General features: G+C 38.0%; 1 protein-coding gene across 3 annotated transcripts in view; it reads left to right on the top strand.

Annotated features, from left to right (window-relative positions):
• CCDC50 (coiled-coil domain containing 50) overlaps nucleotides 1-22,044 on the top strand; it is a 66,605-nt gene that overhangs the window by 20,140 nt on the left and 24,421 nt on the right. For all 3 annotated transcript variants that reach the window (XM_027108795.1, XM_027108785.1, XM_027108777.1), the window contains exons 2-5: nucleotides 6,392-6,454; nucleotides 7,310-7,436; nucleotides 10,382-10,472; nucleotides 18,409-18,526. In XM_027108795.1, the coding sequence (XP_026964596.1) occupies nucleotides 6,392-6,454; nucleotides 7,310-7,436; nucleotides 10,382-10,472; nucleotides 18,409-18,526 (399 nt within the window). The remainder of the gene's footprint in view (nucleotides 1-6,391; nucleotides 6,455-7,309; nucleotides 7,437-10,381; nucleotides 10,473-18,408; nucleotides 18,527-22,044) is intronic.

Raw genomic sequence — 22,044 nt, 5'->3', positions numbered from 1 at the left:
TATGAAATCACTGGGGGGAAAAAAAGCATAAGTAAATCTGCTGGGTGTGTGAGAGTATCAGTTGTGATGGTTTTGGTTCTGTGTCCTATAGGATTGGATTAATAGAGAAGTAACATTTGAATGAGGTTTCTGAAGGTTGATTATGAAGTTTTTGAGAGTAGAGAGGAACCACTGGCAGATAGAAAAAGGTTCTTAAGCCCATCATCTGTGTAATGGTGACTAAACTTCCCTCAGACTTGCAAGACTCCCCCATTCTCTGTGTTTCACACCCACACCAACCACCCAAGAAAAACATAAACCAAAACCAATAACCATAAAAATCCCCAAACAATTGAAACAGTGGTTAATGATACTCGATGCCCCAATCATTTGTACAATATGTGGAATGAAAGTCTTTGTCTTTCATAAAGGAATTGCAGAAATCTGTGTGTACTTTGTGGGTAGTTTAGTAAGGGGGGATAATTATACTAAGGACAATAAGTACAGGAAGGTGGATCTGACTTAATTATTTTATAGATCTCTACTCAGAAGGCTCTTCTATCTCCCAGACAGATGGAGTAACCATAGTATGTATATTGGAAAGAACAGGGCATTTGGAGACTTGATCAGAAAAGTAGCCCATCCATTGGCTACTTTAACTAGGAACAAAGTAAATGAGTATGGAACACCTGTGTTGTTTACCTCTTTAGCATCAGCCAAAATTAGGTGCCACTCTATTTCCTCTGTCATACTGTACTTCAGTTTTGTTCATTTCGACAAGATGGAAATTATAGACACTAAAAGTCAGAGAAGGATCAAAGGTTACCTTTCAGTTACCCTTTATCCCTAATAAATTAATTGCTCAAACATTACTTGGGTATTATTCTAATTGTTTTCAGCTTTCTGCCTGAAAGTGGGAAATTTCAGTTGTCAGAGTGACCAGGGGCTCAAAGCTGTGTTTGTTGTTTGGGGGCTCATACTTGGGGCAGGTGGTTAGGAGAGTGTCTCCATTCCATAGCTGAGCATCTCTAAGAAGCTCCCACTGATGGTGGTGGTGATGGGGTTGGAGACTGGTTTTGGTGTTGGTGTTAGTGGTGGTGATGTTGATGTTATCTTAGTCCCTATATATAAACTTTGCTGGGGCTGAGGAGGTGGAAGATTTGGCATTAGGATGAGGTCTATTCACAGTTTACCTGCATCCCATTTCTCTTCTACTGAGGCAGTTTTATTAAAGCTTTTAATAAAGGGAAGAGACTTCTTTAATAGGTTAGCGAGACATTTCTCTTGTAGGGCAGCAGACAAAGGCTTAGGGGTTTTACCTATGTTATCATTTCTTAGTTAAAATTGTCTTTAACAACTCTGAGACACATTAGTCAGAATTCATTAATGCTCTCTTACCAAAGGGAAGAAAAGCCATTGATTTTGGATGGAGATGGGGGAAAGTGGTTAGATCCCAAAGGGAGATTTTCCTTGGAATTTCCCACTGCAGTTACTACCTAGGGTTTTTCTTACAGGTCATCTATGAAATACTGTGCAAAATTTTTTTGTCCTTGCTTTTCAGAAGTGAACACAGGCCAACCATGATAGCTAGAGACTTCTTCTTGGGAGATAGTGAGACAAAGTAAACTATGTCCATTGTTATTGCTCTGTTTTAGGACCTGGAACCCACCTTCTGAACACATGTACCACCCTTACCTAAATTTTATTTCATCCTCAATTTCAAAGAAACTAATGCATATTTGTCTTACTTTAATTAGTATTTAATAATATCACTCTTTTCTGACATACTTAAACGTAGGCCCATTTCTTCTAGGAGTTCTTTGAGCAGAAATATTGGAGGCCAGAAGAGCTCAGGTTGGTTTGCAGTTCATTTGCTCATTTGTTGGGTTATCTTGGTCAAGCCAGTTTATTTCTCTGAGCCTAGTTTCCTCATAAATAAAATGAGGATATTGATAAAAACCTTCAGACCCTCAGACAGTTAGGAGGAATAAGTGTGAAAGTGCATTGTAACCTACAAAGTGTTATATCAATGTCAGTTGCAGTTGCCTGTCATTACCAAACTTTTCAAGACAAAATCTGTGTCTGGAACATCTTCCTCATTCATAGAGGGTGTTTCCATGTGAACAGAACAAAGGAAAGTAAGCATAAACCCAGCTCTCAAAGCAGTGAGTATGTATTCCATCTGCTACTAATAGCATTTACACTAAAACAGAATAATTCACAAAATTATACCAGAACATAAAAGGCAATACAGACACAGTTGAAAGAAATAGTTTCTAGTGAATGTATTAGTAATCCAGGCTTTTTTTTTTTTTTTTTTTTTTTTTTTTTTTGCGGTACGCTGGCCTCTCACTGCTGTGGTCTCTCCCTTTGTGGAGCACAGGCTCCAGACACGCAGGCTCAGCGGCCATGGCTCACGGGCCCAGCCGCTCCGCGGCATGTGGGATCCTCCCGGACCGGGGCACGCACCCGTGTCCCCTGCATCAGCAGGCGGACTCTCAACCACTGCGCCACCAGGGAAGCCCAACCCAGGCATTTTTATGTGGGAGGAAGCTTGCTCAGTTTTCATAGCCATTTATTTTCAGAAAGTTTGGGGATGTGGGTAAAAAAATGACAAAACAGGAATGACTTCTTCACTCATCTTCTAGTTTGTATAGAGTTAGTTCGTCCCTCTGCTAAGAACGCTTACCACTTCTGCTCTAGGAGTTTTAACCTTCCTTTGAGGTTGGTTTTGTGTGTTAACTACTTTAAGGTTTCCTGGTACAGCTCTGCCAAGTCACCCCCACTCCTTACACCTACCCCCAGTTCATAACAAGCACAACTGCTCCACTTTTATGCCTTCAAGGAATTTTCTATAGGTCTTTATAAACTTTATTACATTTTATATTATGCTTATTTACCTTTCTGTCAACTCCACCTTCTGGATGGCTTGTAAATGACTTATTCCTCCTAATAATAGAATTCAGCAAATGTTTGTTGAATAACTGTGTTTACTAGGTGCGTACTATGCTATTTGTTTATTTAGAGGAATCCACAGATGAATGAGAATCATCTTTCTCTTCAAGGAAAATAGGTGGGAGATATATAAATCCTACTTCCCATTCCTGAGACTTGCTTGCCTTAATATAAACGAATCCACTGTATATATGTACATATCTGGATTTTAAAAATCACTAAAGCTCTGTTCTTTTCATGGGAAAGGGAGAGGTTGCTAGTTTTTACTTGAATGTCTGAAAAATTTTACAAGTCTGTGATGCTGTCAGTAACGACAGAGCTTATTAATTCTATTCATAACATTGTTTTCCTCCTGTCTATGGAACTCTGTTCTTTGACTTTATTGACCAGTATTTCTTCATTTTTTCTATTAATGAGCATCTCCTGAAGTCCTACTAAATTTATGCTACATCCAGCACTAACTGTGTGGAAGGTGTAGAGATTGCAGGGCTGGATGGGAATGGAGAATGATGGGGTTGGCTTAATGGCAAGAAGATAACCTGAGATTAGGGTGAATGAAAGTGAACACAGGAGGGAAAAAGTCTGAGAAGTGGCAGGATAAAAGCTCAGGGTCCAGTAGTTCGTCTTAAATGTGCCTGCCTGGAAACGTAGTGAGATGAGTTTATGCTGTTTATTCTCAGTACTGTTTATAGCCCTTTGCTTCAAAGTAGAGTGGATTAGAGGAGGAGCAAAGCTCCTGGCTTTGAACTTGTCCTGGCTGAGAATTGTTTTCTGTAATTCCCAAACGGGTTACTGATCTGCAAGGTGGCTGGGTGTGTGACTTTCCCAGCTTGCATTAGATTAGCATTGCAAAGAATACAGGGGCTGACTTTGAAAGCAACTACAGTGGATGCATAGGAAATTATGGATTAAGTAAGTAATATTTCTGCATAAATGAGATGATATATTTGGAAGTTTTTAGTAAACTTTGAAGGGCTAAATCTGTGTATGGACAATACAACCCTGTGCATGTATGAGTGTGTGTACATCTTTGTAGTCATGGAAGATCTTCTAGGTTCTTTTCTAGTGCAGGCCTTACCCATATTTTGTGGGTACCAATTCAGCCTCTACCGTAATAAGATTCAGGGTCAAATCACAATAATTAAATATACTTCAGCCTTGCTTTTTACATATTAAGAAATAATGAAGAGTCATTATTAAGGCAATCATAAATTCATAAATTCCTTGGTGTATTATGATATGTCAAATGTGTCATCATGTTTATGGTTTCTATGTGCTGCTGATGAAATAAAGATGTGAATTTTAAAAGTTTTTATATTTAGCTGTAGAATTTAAGTGCAGTATATGTAAAACATTACAAAAAGCACAGAAAATACAGAAACCCAGGAACCTATCACCTAAATTGAATAGATGTTAATATTTTGCCTCACTTCCTTCAGTCTTCTCTAGTTTGTTTGTAAAGCAGTGGAACAGCATATATATAGTCAAGGCACACCTGCCCCTTTGCTTGTGTCTCTAGGGGTCACTATGTCAGTGCCAGATATGAAGACCATGTATTTTTACTACAGGTATATGTATCCATAAACATTATATTTTTAATGTCATGCTGACTGAAATAAAAAACGTGAAAATATTGCAGTTATTCACATGGAAAACTGTAGTAATTTTATAATTTTTATTTTATTCAGCATAATATTAAAAGCATATAAAATATATCGTTTTGGCATACCTCTCTGCTCTAATAACATAAATTGAAGTGGCTTTTAAACTTTTTAAAATATTCATTCTGAATATTTGTTCTCTGTGAACTAAATCCATACGTGTCTTAGACATTTAATTAATTAATGTTAATCAGCTAAGTGTTTTAGAGAATGCATGTCGGTCAGAATATCTTCTTTCAGTCTGTTCCGACTGTGGTTTACCAGAGTCCAGGAGGGCTGGTTGTCATGAGCAGGAAGAGCTCTTGCTTGCTGAGAAACTGACTCCCAGCCCTGCCACCGGCAAACTATGTCTACAGCCTTCATAATCCCTTTCTTTCTTCTGGCCCTTATTTTCCTCACCTGTTAAATAAGAGGTTTAACTAGCTCTTCTTGAAAGCACTTTCATTCTGTGAAATATTGGGGAACTTTGACCTGGGCCTCAAGTTGTTAGAATTTGCTGAGAATATATTGGATGTAAAAGAACAGGACTTCCTATTGAAATTGCCAGTTTTGTAGTTGCATTTGAGCCAGGGCTAAGTAGGTCATATTCAGTTTAATATGATTTTGGGGGCAGAAATGATTTTTCCATCATAAAACCTTTTCAGAATAATCTTGACGTCTCCAAGCTCTGCCTGCTTTTTCGTTGCATTATCTCTCAGCGAGGGACAGGGCTGTGTGAATGTGTATGTGAACATACATAAGTGCTAAGAATGGCAAAGGAATGTTTTTTCATTCTGTTTTAATTAAATGTCTTCACAGACAAAGTCAGAGCTGCAGAAAGAAATCTGTAAACTCTGGTAAGCCCCAGAGGACGGTTTCATAAGTCCTACACATTGCAATAGTCTGAGGCTTTGGGAACGTTCCTCTTTAATGTGACGTACATGTTTGGAATAGAGTAAGGATATATCACCTAAACTACACGTCCTTAAAACAAACAAAACAGCATTTTTCATGATAAGAGTCCTTCATATGTATGTTTGTTTTAAGAAGCAGAAGTTTAAATTACAGTTTGGGGTGGAATGGACCTTTAAGACCATCTCTTCCTATTCGTGTCTGAGAAAGTAGTTCAGGAAACGCTCTTGCCTGGCTCTCCAGATGGAGGCAAAGTTAGGGGCAGATGCCTGGTACCCTCCAAGGTTCCCACTGTCTTTTGGTTTGCAGGCTCTCTTTAGGCAGCTCTATATTTAGAGAGACCTAGAGAACCAGTTCTAACTCGTGTCTGAGGGTGTGGACCCATTGAAGAACGTGACTACACTTAAAGTAGAGATCCGCTCCTGCCTAAGGGACTAATAAAGGTGTGTTTTTCCTTAAGAGCACCAGGATACACATAAGTCTCTGGGAAAGGATCCTCTGAATCCCAGATGGCTTAACTCCTCTGACCATGCAAAAACTCAGATTTTTCTCAGCTGCAATATGTGAAACATTCTTGTCTCTTATTATTACAGCAGTCCTTTATAGAAGTGGGTTAGAATTTCTGGGCCTCTGCGTTCTGATTCTGTGATTAATTTCCATAGGCCAGGGACCTAACCATTATTTTGTGACACCTTGTTCTTGGCCCTGAGCAGGTACTATGTGGATTTTTGTGAATGAAGACTTTATACTAACTAGTCACTGTTTTGTGCATTGCGAGTTATAAAGTTGATCATCCTAAAATATTAGGTTGGAGTCTTTGAAGTCCTGAACAAGATCTTTTTCTTTTTATGTTAAAGTACTACTAATGAGCTTTCCTGTCTGCCCTTCTCCCTCATCCTCTGCAGTGTGCCGAGATTTTGCTGTCCTGGAGGACCACACCCTGGCCCACAGCCTGCAGGAACAAGAGAGTGAGTAATAGCCCTCTGCGTGCTCCTTCAGTTTTCTTTTTTAGTGGTAGCTTGAGGCAGATTTCTCAGAGTGAGGCAGGGAGAAAACAGAGTCATCGAGTTATATCACCCATCCATCCTGACGGATCTGTCTAGGCAAATGACACCTCAGTGAAGAATGAAGTTCTGGGTGTTTTGAAGTCAGATAGCTGCTAGGGATGAGAAGACTGTTGGATGTATCAGAGGAAAAGAGGGACTTGAACCATTTCCTTTGCCTTAGTGCTATAGGAGGGAGATAGTGGTTATACATGCATCGAGGGTGTATAGAAGGCTGGCAGAGGGATGGGTTCCTTCCCCTAGAATAGGAGGCCTGAACATCTTTTCCCAGGCGAGGGCAGTGTCTAGATTGTAGATTTTTCTGAATTTTTTATGTATGTACTCATGAATAGTAAATCTAAGTTATATGTGTTATGCAGAAGTACGTAAGTATGAATTTGTAATTTGTGAATCATTAATTCGTGTGTCAGTATAAAAATTCAGTATTGAAATAGTATTTTATAAATAAGGTGGCAACTTGTAGAGCAGAAAGAGCACTGGCCCTGGTTTTAGATTATTTCAGTAGAAGTCCTGGCACTGCCACTGTTTTATCTTGTGCCCAATACAAATTACTTTAACCTTTCTGATTCTCTTTTTCTGCAATGCAAAGATGAAAATAATAACTCCTGTGCTGCGTATTATATAGCGTTATTTAGAGCATAAGATGAAATGATGTATGTGAAGCCCTTTTTAATGGAAAGGCTCTTCTTAAGTTTATTCTCAGGTTTATCATTAATAAGCCAAAGCATTATAATTCCTCTCTCCAATTTTACCATCCAGTTGAGCATCATTTGGCATCGAACGTTCAGCGGAACCGTTTGGTCCAGCATGATCTCCAGGTGGCTAAGCAGCTTCAAGAGGAAGATCTGAAAGCTCAGGCTCAGCTGCAGAAGCGCTACAAAGCCCTGTGAGGACTTGGGGACTGGGAGGGCATCATACCCGGACTGGTTTTCTCTGTGGGGTCAGCAACCAGGGCAGGGAAGAGGACTCTCCATCTGCTCCTCTGATTCCTTTCACTATTAGATTACAAATCCTACAGTGACTATCCCATAGTTTTCTTTGAATTAAAAAAATTGTCTTTGTTGTTGGAATACTTTACTAGGTTTTGGGACATGTGGTTTCTGGTGTGGACTCAACACTCTTCACTGATGACTTTGAGTCATTTGGTCCACCTCTCTGACTCAGTTTTCCTTACCTGTACAGGGGGCAAATGATCTCTGTCCCCTCTGCCTCCTGGGCTTTTGGGGGGAATCCAGCGAAATACTGGATGTCAAAGAACTTTATGAGGTCTGTTGGGTTCCTTTATTGTTTCCTAGCAGTGTTTGCTACTCCTATTTTCCTCGAACCCGTGGCTTTTCTTTTTGTGTGGCTGTGCCGCACAGCTTTCAGGGTCTTAGTTCCCTGACCAGGGATCAAACCTGTGCCCCAGCAGTAAAAGCACCATGTCCTAACCACTGGACCGCAGGGAAGTCCCAAACCCCTTGCTTTTTAAGTAGAGGCAGAATCTTTTGGAAAGCTCTGAATCGTACCCTTAGTCCTCTTCATAACTTCAGTGTCTGACCAAAGTTATTTCTCTGTCTCCTCCTAAATGGAGAGATCACGTCTAAGGTCTCTTCTAGCACAATGACTTTTTATTCTTTTTAATGTTTTAAAGGCTCACAGAGTACATTTCTTCTTTGAGAGAGGCTCCTATACCTAAATCTCTAATGGTGGATTTAACCACAAAATTGTTTTGAGGAGGAAGGGGTAAAGGAGGAAGTGAAGAGACCCTTCTATTTACTTTAGTTGTCATGTTTAAATAAACAGGATAGCCTATTATTTTTGCTGCCTTTGAGGAAGGGTTTTTCTATTTTATTATTTTCAGAGAGGACTTTATTCGTGATTTTATTCAGCTTCCTTATTTTGTACATAAACATTCTTACTGACTCTTGCTAATAACTGTGCCACCATGAAAGGCACCAGAGAGCACAGATATGAATAAAACATAGCCATTGCCTTTAAGGGACTCAGGGGAAATAAACTCTGAGCGTTTGCCAAAGCAACACTCAAATTTGTGAAACATTCCATATTCTTAAAACTAGATTAATAAACACTTTTTGGTAAGTTAAAAAAAAAAGTAAGTGAAAAGAGGGTATGGAAATAAAAAATGAGTATATTTTTATTTTCAATTCTGTGGTTTGAATGGTTCAGAATCCTTGAATGTTAGACCTGTAATATGAAGTCATTAAGTCCAAAAACTTTTATAGCTGATAAGATGACATAAGAGTGCATGATTCACTGGTTAACAGTGGCAGGACTGGAAATCAGGTCTCCAGGCATCTTGTCCAGTGATTTTTCTACTGATTCTAAAAAAGCTTGCCATTTCTGCTTCTGGCCTGTGTTCTCTGTCTTGTATTCCCTTCCTCCCTTTCTGTGCTGTATGTGCGTTATACACATACATACATACCCCCACGTGTGCACACATCTACTTTCACCTACATCTATTTCCCAACATGTTGAAAGTGACCAGTTCTTTATACAAATGAGAATAGTCTTCATCCCCTCAGTTTTGTTAGAATAGAATGTATGGATTTCGATTCCTCCAGAGAAGTTAGGATATTGCCCCCAACACCCAACACTTTTCAGTTATAAAAGACTGCCATTAAACATGGAATATACAACCAAGACTAGATTAACTGAGTACTTTAAGTTCAACTGGCAGGGGGAGAATAAGAGGAAATATTTTTGTAGCAAACGAACTGCATATATAAGCCACAATTGTAATTTTGTTCCAACATCTTTTTAGATAGTGAACTCTAAACGTGCTATCTCTCTCCTAGTTAGCAGTTAAAGGTTGTAAAGGCTGTGTAAAGGTTGGCTCCCCAGCACTATCACACTCTAGAGTTATAAGCTTCCCAGTGACTTTTCTTGAAATCTGCAACCAGAAGACTGGTGTACCTGTAGCCATCTCTGAGAGATCCAAACCCCATTTTCTGTTGGAACCACTCTTTCATAGGTGCTGTTTTAAAGGATCTGTTTCTCCCACCAAAATGATTTGTCTTGTTTCTCCCACCAAAATGTACTGTGGGCTTCTGAGTGCAGGATGGAGATATATTTATTTTCGTATCCTCAGTGTTGAGCATGGTGCCTGGATGATAGCAGGTGTTGTTTGAATCTTTTTGAATGCACAAACGCCAAAACAAAACAAAACTGTGGTAGCAGCCGTATTACAACATTTGGGCTTTTTAGTGGCCAGAGTATTAAGAAAACTGGCATCAGCCACAGAGGTTTCTCCTGGGACCTAAAGCTAGGGAATATACATTGGGGTTTTTCCCCCCTTTTTAAAAGTTTTATTGAAACTGAAAAAAAATGCCTCTAATTAAAAAATTTATAAAAATCATTTTAAAGTCATACCACCACCTCTAGGTGGCCACAGTATTATTGACATTTTAGTGAACTCACTCCCAATTTTTTTCTGCATACTCTGTACATATTTGGTTATTTGTGGACCTTATTCTCATAGTATACATCTCCTTTGAGGGAACATGCCTGTCTCTGTAAAGCGACCCCAGTAGGGTGAGGTGATATGGTAGTATAGAAAAAGCCTGGAGCTTTCCGTTGTAGTGTCTGGGTATTACATTCTGATTCTACCACTTATTTTCTCTGCAATCTTAGGGAAATGATTCCACTACTCTGGGCCTCAAGTCTTTTCATCTGTAGGATATGACAATATCAACCTCTTTGCATCATTATTGTGAAGATTAAGTGAGATAAAAATATGCACTGGCTCATAGTGAGTATTCAGGAAATTGTGTTTAGGAAAAATCATTCCTTACGTTCTTTATTCATGTTGTTTTCACCTTTGTGTTTTAGTGAACAACAAGACTGTGAAATTGCTCAGGAGATTCAGGAGAAGCTGGCTATTGAGGCCGAGAGACGACGCATTCAGGAGAAGAAGGATGAGGTACAACTTAGTTAATGCCCCTCCACCCCACAGAGGAGGGCTGCTCAGCTCCAGAGCTGTGACTTTCTGTATTCACGGGCTCAGCGTAGGGTTGCTGGATGGGCAGAAGAACTCTCCCCTTTTGGGGTGCATAGTGCAAGTGTCGCCCTCCATGAACCACTGTTTATTGCCCTTTGACCAGTTGTTTAAGTGGTGAAATCTTAAAAGATGATAATGGATAATTTGACATAAATTGTGTATTCGTTTCCGTAGGGCTACTGTAACAAATTACCACACACGTGGCTTAAAACAATAGAACTTGGGCTTCCCTGGTGGCACAGTGGTTGAGAGTCCGCCTGCCGATGCAGGGGACACGGGTTCGTGCCCTGGTCTGGGAGGATCCCACATGCCGCGGAGCAACTGGCCCCGTGAGCCATGGCCGCTGGGCCTGCGCGTCCGGAGCCTGTGCTCCACAACGGGAGAGGCCACAACAGTGAGAGGCCCGCGTACCGCAAAAAAAAAAAAAAAAAAAAAAATAGAACTTTACTGTCTCACAGTTCTGAAGGCTGCAAATCGAAATTAAGCTGTTCGCAGGGCCATGCTACCCATTAGGAAAGAGCCTTCTTTGCCTCCTCCTAGCTTCTGGTGGCTCTTGGCTGTCTGGCATTCCTTGGCTTGTAGTTGCATCATGTCAGTCTCTGCCTTTATTGTCACATGGCCTTCTTCCCTGTATCTTTTTGTCCTTTTGTTTTCTTATAAGGACACCAGTCATTGGATTGAGGACCCACCCTAATCCAGTATGATCTCCTCTTAATTATATCTGCAAAGATCCTATTTCCGAATAAGATCATGCTCTGAAGTTCTTGGTATAAATGAATTTTTAAGGGACGCTTCAGCTCAATACTGGGTGTCTGTCTGCGGGTTATTCCCACAACTTTAGGGAGAGCAGACCTTGAGTGTAGCCTGAACAGGAGTCAGGGACTGTTCATTGCTCTCATTCTTTTTTGTTAATGGTTTCACTCTCCTGTGATATGCTGCCTCAAAACAATGGTCTGTTTGATTCTGTATATATTTTTAAACTGTGTTGTTTTTAAAGCTGAAAATGGTTAAAATTAGCAGTAGTATATGGTTTGTGAGAAGACCTGAATTTGCGCTTAATGATCACTTGCTTTTGTGTTATGTTTTCAGCATTTCAAATGGTTCCTTTTCAATCTGCATTGATTCTCTGTCTGCTTTTTTTACACGTATTGTGCTGTTCTTGGCCATTGTCTTGATTAATAATAAGGAAAAAATGATTTATTATTTTTAATAGTAGAACGACCATATGGTATTTTGCATACTCAGAAATACTTTTCAGGGTTAAAGTGGGTGCTATTAATAAGTACATAAACTGGGACTCTCCTGGGCAAACTGGCACATACGATCACCCTATTAAATAGATATAATCAGGGTTATCAGTGAACCAGCCTGCATCTTCTGTTCCTCCACTGAGCCATCCTTGTTCCTCTGGAACTCCTTGTTCAATGCCAGGTGAGTGTGAGACGCCTGGTGTGAGTGTATTTAGCTATTTCTTTAAGAAACAAACCATGATTATGTGATGATCAGAGTTGTAAGTAGGAATTAAGGATTCCTTTTCATCCTTCCTGTTAGCAACACAGGAGCTCTTTCTTACTACAGGATGTGTTGCATCTCTATAGTCAAGACTGCCTTGGAGATGAAACTGGCAACTGAAAGAAGTGATTATGTTTTGTAGACAGAAAAGCTTCTATTTTAAATATCACAGAGTAATGAAGTTGGCTTCTTATAAATGCTACTGGTGTCCTGTAATTCCCCCCCTCCCCCCACCCCATTCGGGGAAAAACAGTATTCGGGAAACCAAAATACTTTATTTTACGCATGTGGAATCTAAATAGCAGTCACAATAATCTCATTGTTACACTATATAAAGTGTGTAGTGTAGTGAATAACTGCATTTTTCAGATGAAGAAATTAAGTCTTGAAGAAGTAAATGACTGGTCCCAAGCTACAATAAGATGCCAGAGAAATGTCTGTACAGTTCAGTCTCCTGACTGACTGCCTCTGACCTGGATGTACTGTGACACAACATAGAACACAGAGACTTTGTAGTTAGACTATCCTGGGTTTGAATCTTATCCATTTAACTTTTAGCTGAGACTTTCAGCATCTCACTTAACCATCTAGAGCCTCAGGTTCCAAATTGAAGAAGTCCATGGTAACTCCACACTTACCCCAAAGGGCTGTTGTGAAGTTTAAATAAAATTAAGTATATAAAGTCTCTGCCACATATTAAATTAATAGTTGCTCTTTCCTTTTTGCTTTCTTGCCAGGTGTTTTCCCCACCATTCTGCCCCTTACAACAACTCTGATTTCTCTTATAGGGAGATAAGCGTGAAATTAGAAAGGGGAAACAATACACAGGCTTAGGTGTGTTCTAGTGTGGTCTGATCTGAGGGATCTTCAGGAGTTTATGCTTTGCTGCCCTCCTACTACACTGCCTTCCACTATTGTTTGACCTACTGAAATGTTCCCCCTTCCCCAGTGCAGTGCAGTGAGAGATGAGAAATCCAGTTGTGGACGTTTAGTGAGACTAGCCTTTAAAAAACTGCTTTCAGACTTTTTTGACTTTTCACTGATGCCTTAGATTAGATGGCTGTCCCGCCAAGATGTTCTTCTGTTGTAGAAAAATGTGACTTCCAGCTGACTAGTATGTTGTAATATTAAATAAACAAAATCTGCATTAGTAAAGTTTGATGTTGAAGGATGTATGATAATCCTTATTTATTTTAGTCCAGGGTGCCTAATAGGGGAGACTAAGACAATTGTGCTGATTTTTCTGTCCAACTTTGCATTGCCTGTTACTCATCAACTGTCCGAATTCTCCCCCCTCCTCACCGCCTCCATGCTCTTCTGCTTCCTTGTAGAGTCTGCCTAGCTAATGAGTTCTTACTGAACAGCAGGGCTGTGGAAAATTCCTCTCTGGATTTTCACCCAAATCTCTTTTAGAGATTTTTGGGGTCAACTTTCTTGGGTAGTTCCTAGTCCCCCAAAACAGATGTAGAATCCAAGGCCCCTTTCCTCTTGGGACAGATTTTTTTCTGAACAACATTGTTCCTGAGTAGTGTTATACGACTTCGTGTGGGTGAATTAGCATGTCTGGCTTTGTTATGGTATAATTTTATTGTGTTTTTTAACAGAGCACAGATGTAAGGAAGGTAGCATTTCCATTGGGGAGACAGATGTAGAAAAGTTTAAAAAAGATCCTTTGTATTCTTACCAGCATTGTGGCCTCTCCCTCCTTCCTTTCCCTCCCTCTTTTCTCTCTTTCCCTCTTCCTTCCTTCCTTCCTCTCAGTGCCCTGTTGAAGGGGCTTGTAGCCTTTGGTAATACTGGAGTGTATGAGTTTGTGATTAATATGGGGGGATTAATTTTATTGGGATCTTTCTCTTTGGTCACAGCTTTAGCATTTGTCAGTGTTGTTTAATGAAGCCAAGAAAGGTGTGTTTAGTTGATTTAACTCAGTTATTCTTAAATAAAACTCTTCACTAATTGTGTGTGAATGTATACATATGTGTGTCTTTGAACCTAGGTCCAAATATATGTGAATGTGAAACTATTTTAGCGAAAAACTTTTTTTTTTTTTTTTTTTTTTGCGTAAATAAACAGTAGCATGGCCAACCATGTTATGAAAAGTCTGTGGCACTAGTCCAACAATTTGGAGCCGTTTATAATTTGAACTGTTCAGGGATAAACTTAGTAACCAATTTACATTAAAAATTAATCTAGTGTGAGCCATGGAACTTTTTCATAGCATTCTTAAGGTCATTAGTAATTTGTGTTCTAAAAAAATATTTATATAAGTTGGTAATATCTAGAGGATAGCTCAGATAATAATAATTTTAGCAACTGAAATTTTTCCTGTGTTTTGGCACTTTAGAAATAGGTTTATACATATATAGCCAGACGGGGAGTGAGTGGGTTTCTTCTGGTTGAGAAAATTCTTCTCTCTTTTTATCCTAGTTATACTGATGTTTTTATAGCAACGGAATTGGTGTTACCCTCTTTTTCTGGTCTTATAGAGTAACCCTTTTGGGATTATTCCTGCTTGAGTTCCCTACTGAGTTAGATGTTAATATATTAATCGCTAGTTAATAAAAGAAATTTAGCAATCTAATGGAATGGCTTCCTTTTTTTTGTTCTTCTGACAGTCATTTGACAATCACATTTTCAGATCTCCTTTAGCTTGTCTTTATACCCAAGATTTTCTCATTTTGAATCCCAGTACTATTGTATGATAGAGGTGAAAACTTTAAGGGGGAAGTTACCCTGATATAAAATCATATAAACCATAAAAATACCCTAAGGGATCCAGCACCACAGTTCAGTAATTTGTCTTCTGCTTGAGAAAGATGCATGGGGTTCCTCTGGGCTCCATTGCACCTTGATTGTATGAATGCTTCTCTCAGAGCGCTCATCTTTGCGTGTCTTACATTAGGTTAATCACTTTTCTTCTAGCACTTAATAGATAAGAACATTGACGATATTGACCACATATCTTGTTTCCCTATAGGAGGTCTCTAGCAGAATGTTTGACCCATTGAAGGGAATCAGTAAATCTATGTTTTTCTTAAAATAACTTTCCTCTAGCGTTCCAGGGATCCTTACCTGTGCCCTTACTTATGCTCACAGCTTCCAGTTTTCCAGAGTTGCGTGTTGTTTCAATAAATGTATTTACTAGAAAGTCTTGTATGCAACAGAGTTGTTTCTACGTATTAACCCAAAGTAAGTCTACCTGATTAATTAAAAAATAATTGAATGTGACTTCAAAAGGGCTTATGAGTTCTTTTAGATTTTTTTCCCCAAGTTATGTTTTATTGAACACTAGTTTCATAAGGTTTATATTTTTTTATGTAACAAAAAGGCATCTGTCCCAAAATAAATTTGGAAATTCCTGGGTTACAGGAAGATAACAGGTTACTTTTCTTTTATCAAAGTGTTAAAATGAGCTAATGTGTTTAAAGAGTTGGATATAATACATGTTTTCTATTGAATGCTTTCTGGTTTATTTGGAGAAACTTTTGATACCAGTGTTCTCAGAAACAGAGCTTGAGAAATGCTGTTCTGGACTAACCTTTAACAGGAAGGAAGCTGAAGACTAAGGAGGTTGTTTATGTCAAGGGTGACTACGCTGCGTCCAAGCATTGTGACTAATAATTGCCATCTTTAGCTTGTTTCAGGGGAAATTTTTTATATTGAAATCGCCTCACTAAACCCATTGTGCAGTAATGTTGGAGAGCAGGGAAGAAAACTGACTTGGGCTAAACCACGGTTTATAACATAGCAGCAATTTTCCTTTCACTCCTCAAGTCTAGCTAGCTGTTCTTCTCAGACAGAAGAAGCTTACTCAGAAAAGAGCTGAGAGGTTAAAAGAGCACAGGGTTTGGGTGCTAAGGTGCATGACACATTATGATTATTATTATTCTACTCGGTTAAAAGCCCTCCTTTTGACTAGCTAATGCATTGTACAAAAGAGGCATCACCTTTGTTTCTCTTTGGTTCAACTTTGGCTCTTCACATTGAGAAGGCTTATTACTATGTATTAATTAGGACCAAATTCAATAGCAGCAAAGCAATTATAAAGTCCCTGGAGTAGAGTTTAATAATTTCTACTGGCAGTTGGACCTGGTAATTTTCCTTTATATTGTTATTCAGTTATATCAAGGGAAACTTTTTGTTTCCAGTAAAACAAACCACTTAGGAAAATGAGTGTTGGGTGCTTAGTAAACATGACAACTCAGGGAAGTGTTTACATTTTCTTCCTACTTGTGCAGTAAAATAAATAGGGATTTGGGAAATTCTGTAACAGGTATTACTTTGGGGAGAATAAATTATCTTGTCACGCCCCTCTCTTTTCCTAACTGACTGGTATATTGCTTTGCAAGACATCAAACAGAATGAATGAACCTGGCACAGGGGATGGTACCTGGTAACACTCTCAGATTTATTACAATGGTGCATTAGGGTGTCAAGACATTTGACTTTAAGGTTGAGTAGTTCAGACGCTATTTTACAGATAAAGAATTCAGGCCCAAAGAAATCCATTTTAGTAGTTAATGTTTCTGTCCCCGTGTCTCTAAAGCATCTCTGACTTGAACTGGAAGAGAAAAAGAAAATCATCATATTCTTTAGGTTTAGGGGATTTTTTTCCATCAGAGTATTAGAAATTCAGATCTCTTTGCATGAAAATTATACTTGTGTTTTAAGTAGGACTGTGTTCTTTACCTTTCATTCCGAGCTGCAGTATTTTGTGAGTGCTTTTGCATGGATTACTTATCAAATATATATGTATATATTTTACAGACTTATGAGAAGTTTCCAGCATAGAAATCAGTTAAAGGATATATGTTAATAGTATATTTATAAGTTTGAATTTAGGCATGTACTTAACATAAAGTCAGGTTTGTAAGGCTATTTTGTGAGCATTAAAAGCCAAGTATATGGATAACGTTTGCTAATTTACCTAGCCTCAGAATCCAACTTACTGCTACAGTGATATAAGAGAAATTGAGTCATTCAGATGAATTTTATTTGCCTTGCAGTCTTAGTATATTCTTCACATTGGCTTATTCAGAAAATTGCAAAAAGAAGAATAGTGATTAATTCTTGCCTCAAAATTTGCACCATTTACATCTGAGCACATCTTATATTCCTCATTGTAAATATAAAGAAGTTAGCCCCTCAAACTACCTATGGCTATTATTATCATTTGCATCGGTGAGTATTGTTGCCATATTTGTAAGATCTTTAAGAATCTGTTAATGGCTAGGGATCTTTTTTCCAAAAAAGTGTACATGAATAAAGTTTATGTGCTATTTTATTGGGCCTTTCATAGAAATAATCTTCAAATTCAGAACACTGTCACTTTCTAGCTCAAAACCTTTAGGAACCCCTCATCCCTTACATTACAGATGCCAGACTTCTTAAGATTGTCTGTAAGGGGCGCCTGTGATCCAGCTTCTGCCTGGTTTTTTAGCCTCACCTTTCTCTGTAACACCCCACATCCAGTGTTCTAATTGGACTATTGGTTGTTCCCTAGATTGATGCCCATTAAAATATTTATAACTTTGCTGATGCTGTTCTCTGTTCTTCCCTTACCCGTTGGAATCCAGTGCTTTGTTCAAAACCTAACATTAATGCAAAGCCTTGAACTAATCCGTTTGAGTAGAAATAATATTCCCTCTTTTGTGCTCCCATAGACATTTTACCCTCTTTTTTGAGGCATTTATAATTCAGTTGTATTGCAGCTATTTGTATATACCTTTGTTTTCATGGGGGACGGTAATCGTTTAGGGGACGCAGTCAGAATGTTATTACTCATCACTCAGTAACTGCTAAAAACTTGCCTGGAGATAGAGCAGAGGGGAGACAGGAGGAAGACTGTTTTCTCTTTTTTATTAGTTAAGACGGTGGTCCTCTAATGCAAAGCTAAATGAGAACCAACTGAAAAATTCTTTTAAAAAAGTTTTCAAATTACATTGTAAATACAGTTTATAAAAGTTTATAGATTATGGTACTCTTCCTCATTCAGACTTAGTGAATCATCATCTTGGAAAAAGGGCCCATAAATATGTATTTAAAAAATTCTGTTCTATAGCCACCTTTAGGAACATTACATTTGAATGTCTTCAAGTTACGTTAGATTTAAATTCAATTAAAAAAAACCTTTCCCTCTCATCTGGATCTTGTGCCCTTCCTATTGAGCAGTCATCTGGGGCATTTGGACAGAAGGAGCTTAATATCAGGAAGTCTAGAGAGCCTAGCTGGAGGCAGAGCCACAAAAGCCTGGCAGTGGAATGTCAAACCATTGACCTGTAGGGTCACTGTATGGAGTTTGTTCATTCTCTGGTAATGTTTATTTCCCTTCTCTTTGTATTTGCAGGACATAGCTCGACTCTTGCAAGAAAAAGAGTTACAGGAAGAGAAAAAGCGAAAAAAACACTTTCCAGAGTCCCCTGGAGCCAATGCTTATGGTGGTAGTTACTCTTATGAAGATGGAGGTAAGTTTTTGCATCATGACCTACTCTATCCTTAGACTCAGTTGCAAGACACCCCTTTAAATTTGTCTGTAAAGTGACCCTAGGGCCCCTTTAGATTTGTGGTGGAATTTTATCTTATCTAATAAATTCATCTGTTCTTTAGTTTGATGACCAGAGCCATTTTTATGGCTGTTAAAACTTGAATATAGTTTAGCAAAATTTGGCGTGCATTGGAATGTTGTATTACATTCTAAGCACATAAACTGGGGTGTGGAAAAGTGGCATATGAGCCTCTGGGCTTGATCTTTCTCAAGGAGATCTGGACAGTACTGTTTGAAGCAGCAAAGTGGCACAAATAATAAAGGAGGTACAGCATTTATCAGTTACTGGATACCAAAGCTTTTTTTCCATGCTTCATATCTTTTAAACCTAGGCCAATGGGTTAACCTGCTGATGACAAAATTGAATTTTAAGATTCTCTGTTCCTTTTTTGCTCTTGATGCTTTCTTTGCTATTTGATTACCATATAGAAAAATTTCTGAGATAGAGAGATCCCTTCTCTAGTGCTTGCTTTTGCAGTGGTGGTGGTGGTGATGGTGTGGTGGTGGCACTTGTGGTGGTGGTGAATCTTTATCTTAAAAGTGTGTTGGGAAACGAGTATTGACAAATATTGTTCAGTCCTTTTTAAAGATCTGTCAAAGGAAAGACATTTCCTATGGTTTTTAGTGTCTGTATTTATTGTAGTTCAGCTTGGAGACTATACTTAGGATACCAGCTAAATAAAATCTAAAAGCAGCTTCTAGAGAGTAAAGATTTTAAGGTCAGTAATCCCCAAGTCTCTTGAAAATTAATTGTCAATTGCTTTTCTATAATTTCATTGTAAAAGGTAAGTAGGTATTTGTCTTTGATGAGTAGAATGAAAGATACATATATGTAGGTGATAGGATTATTATAGTTTGAGTCTTGCAGTCACAGTGTTCTAAATCTATCCTAATCAGTAGAGCTCAGCTCTATAACACAATCAGTAAGCAGGTTGATTCTCTACTTATTGCTTGGCGTGTTGTTCTTCCATATGTAAAATGCTCAGCTCTTTGTTGATAGCCATTTTCCTTATGCTGGTCTTTCTAATCAAATGTGGTACATCATTTAAAAAGAAAAATTATTGCCGTATTTTTCTGTACTAGAGGTCAGAAGGTAAAGAGTTACTCGTCAGCTTTAATTAAAATCTTAGAATTGTGGTCTGGCGTAAAACATTAGGGTGGTAAGTAAATTAAGTACACTAAAGTACTAATTTTAGCATTCCTCTATTAAAACCTTATACTAACTTGAATTGGGACTCAAGCCTGGTGGTTTTGACCAGACTGCTGAGATACTGTTTCATCTCTCTAGACTATGTTAAGAATTCCATGGATTTTCAGGGACACCTAAAATTTTTACAAATCTCTATTTAACTGCTTTTGTAAAGTTATGGAGAATGGCATATATGCTACTTTTTTGGAGTTGAGGGGGATTGGTAAGAGAAAACAATGACCTTCTGAGCATGTGCCTGTAAAGTACTGTTGGAATTTCTCTTCAGTTGTGTTGTTGTTGGGAGACGATATATCGCTGAGCACGTGATCTTCATTTATATGCCTTTGAGTTAGACTAAGTTGAGTTCCACAGAAACCATATTGCAGTCCAGCTCATATTTACAAAGCAGCCTTACGTTCTTTGCAGTGGTCCTTTCCCAACACATAAGGGATATTCTTTAATTGTACTTCTTTGCGCGCAATATGATTTTTGTCTGTCTTATAATAATCACAGCAAATCATTACAGAAGTGGTTGTTTTAGCTTTCATTTTACTTAAACTTTAATAAATTAATCTTTTAAGAATAATCATTTATAGATTTTCTACAAATCTGAAATTATCCAAAACATCTGTCAGATTTATATTGATTGAAATGGTATATCTTATTCATTTATGAATCCATGTTTTTTTTTCAAAGCCACTTACCTGTATTGCAAGCATATTAGAGACTTTAAGTCATGGTCTTTGGAGTCATTAGACCTTGATTCACGTTTCATCCATTCTTTAGAAAAATTGTAATGTTAAGGAAGTTATCTACTGGAATCACTCTAAGCCTTTTTCTCATCTCTCAAATGGAGATTCTAAAAATAAATCCTTCGCATGGATATTGAGAAGATTAAACAACATAATTTTTCTGAAGACTTACGAACTCTAAAGTACTATTATTTATACATATATTAATGTAATGTGTGTACTACATAGTATTTTGTCTATTTAAACAAAAATCATTTTATTTTGAAAGACAAACATGGAAGCACACAAATCAAATGTTTACATATATATATGCATATATATATGCAAACATATGTGTGGGTGTAGATATATGTATACGTATATACATGTATATGTATGTATGTATGTATTGGCTATAAGGAAGTTAATTATATTTGCCAAATAACTTGGTCTCAAGAAACATAAAAGTCTCAGTCCTTAACTGAACTGGGTTTTAAAGGATTCAAACAGATTCCTCCACCCCCTCTCTTTTTTTTTTTTTCTCTCCCAGGTTTAAAGATATCACAAGTGATCACAATAAATATTTTTTCCTGTCAACTCTGTGAAAACATAGTGACAGCTCTGTTCTAATTCTTGCAACACACTTCCCTAAAGTAAAACTACTAATATTTGTTAACTTTTTAGAAAGAAGTAAAAATAAAAAACAAAACAGTCATAACTTGACAAATCCATGTTGAAAACAAAACCTTTCTTGTCTCTTTTTGGGCTTAAAGGCAGGCTTCACTTCTGCAGTTTTCTGTGGGAACATAGGTATTAACACTAAACCATTGTCTCCTAGTTGGGGTCATCATTTATGTAGCTGGTCAGTATTATGTTAATTCACAGCAGTAGTGAAGTGATTCTTTCTCAGCTGTCAAGATCCTCCTAAAATAACAGTTTGGCTAAAAGAGTAGATACTTTATTTTATTACAGAGAGTAATTGTTCTGTTTCACTTCTGCTTATGTAAAAAATAAGTTTTCCATAAATTATGAAGATAAATACCTCTACAGACTTTTTAGAAGACAGATTTTGATTTAGATGTAATCTCTGAGGCAAATGTTCTTTTCTTCTGGAAAGCTCAAGAGGAAACAATTTGGAGTTTTTAGTGGAAGCTTATGGCATAAGAGATACATATAACACACCTCCCCACCTCTGTTCCTTCATTAGATAACAATAACACACTTTAACAAAAGCAAAAAACCCAAAACAAGCAAACAAAACCCGTAATAACTAAGGAAGTTTATGGTCGTTTATTTTTTCTACATCCCACCCAATTACGGTAGCTGTCTCAAAAGCAGTTCAGCGAGTGACTAATTCCAATAGGGAATCTTGGCTATCTTAGCAATTTTCCACAGAATTAGGATTTCTTTTTGTTACTTCCCAGTTAAAGTAAAAGTCTTAGAAAATGTTAAAATAAATACGCTCTTGCAATGTGCATTGTTAATTTACTTCCTTTGTTTTCACAGTTTGCTTGTTCT

This window comes from Aethalodelphis obliquidens, unplaced genomic scaffold, assembly GCF_003676395.1.
Source record: "Aethalodelphis obliquidens isolate GAN/ISIS:26980383/991018 unplaced genomic scaffold, ASM367639v1 scaffold1, whole genome shotgun sequence".
NCBI classification, from domain to species: Eukaryota; Metazoa; Chordata; class Mammalia; order Artiodactyla; family Delphinidae; genus Aethalodelphis; species Aethalodelphis obliquidens.
This window is presented reverse-complemented; position numbering and strand designations above follow the sequence as displayed.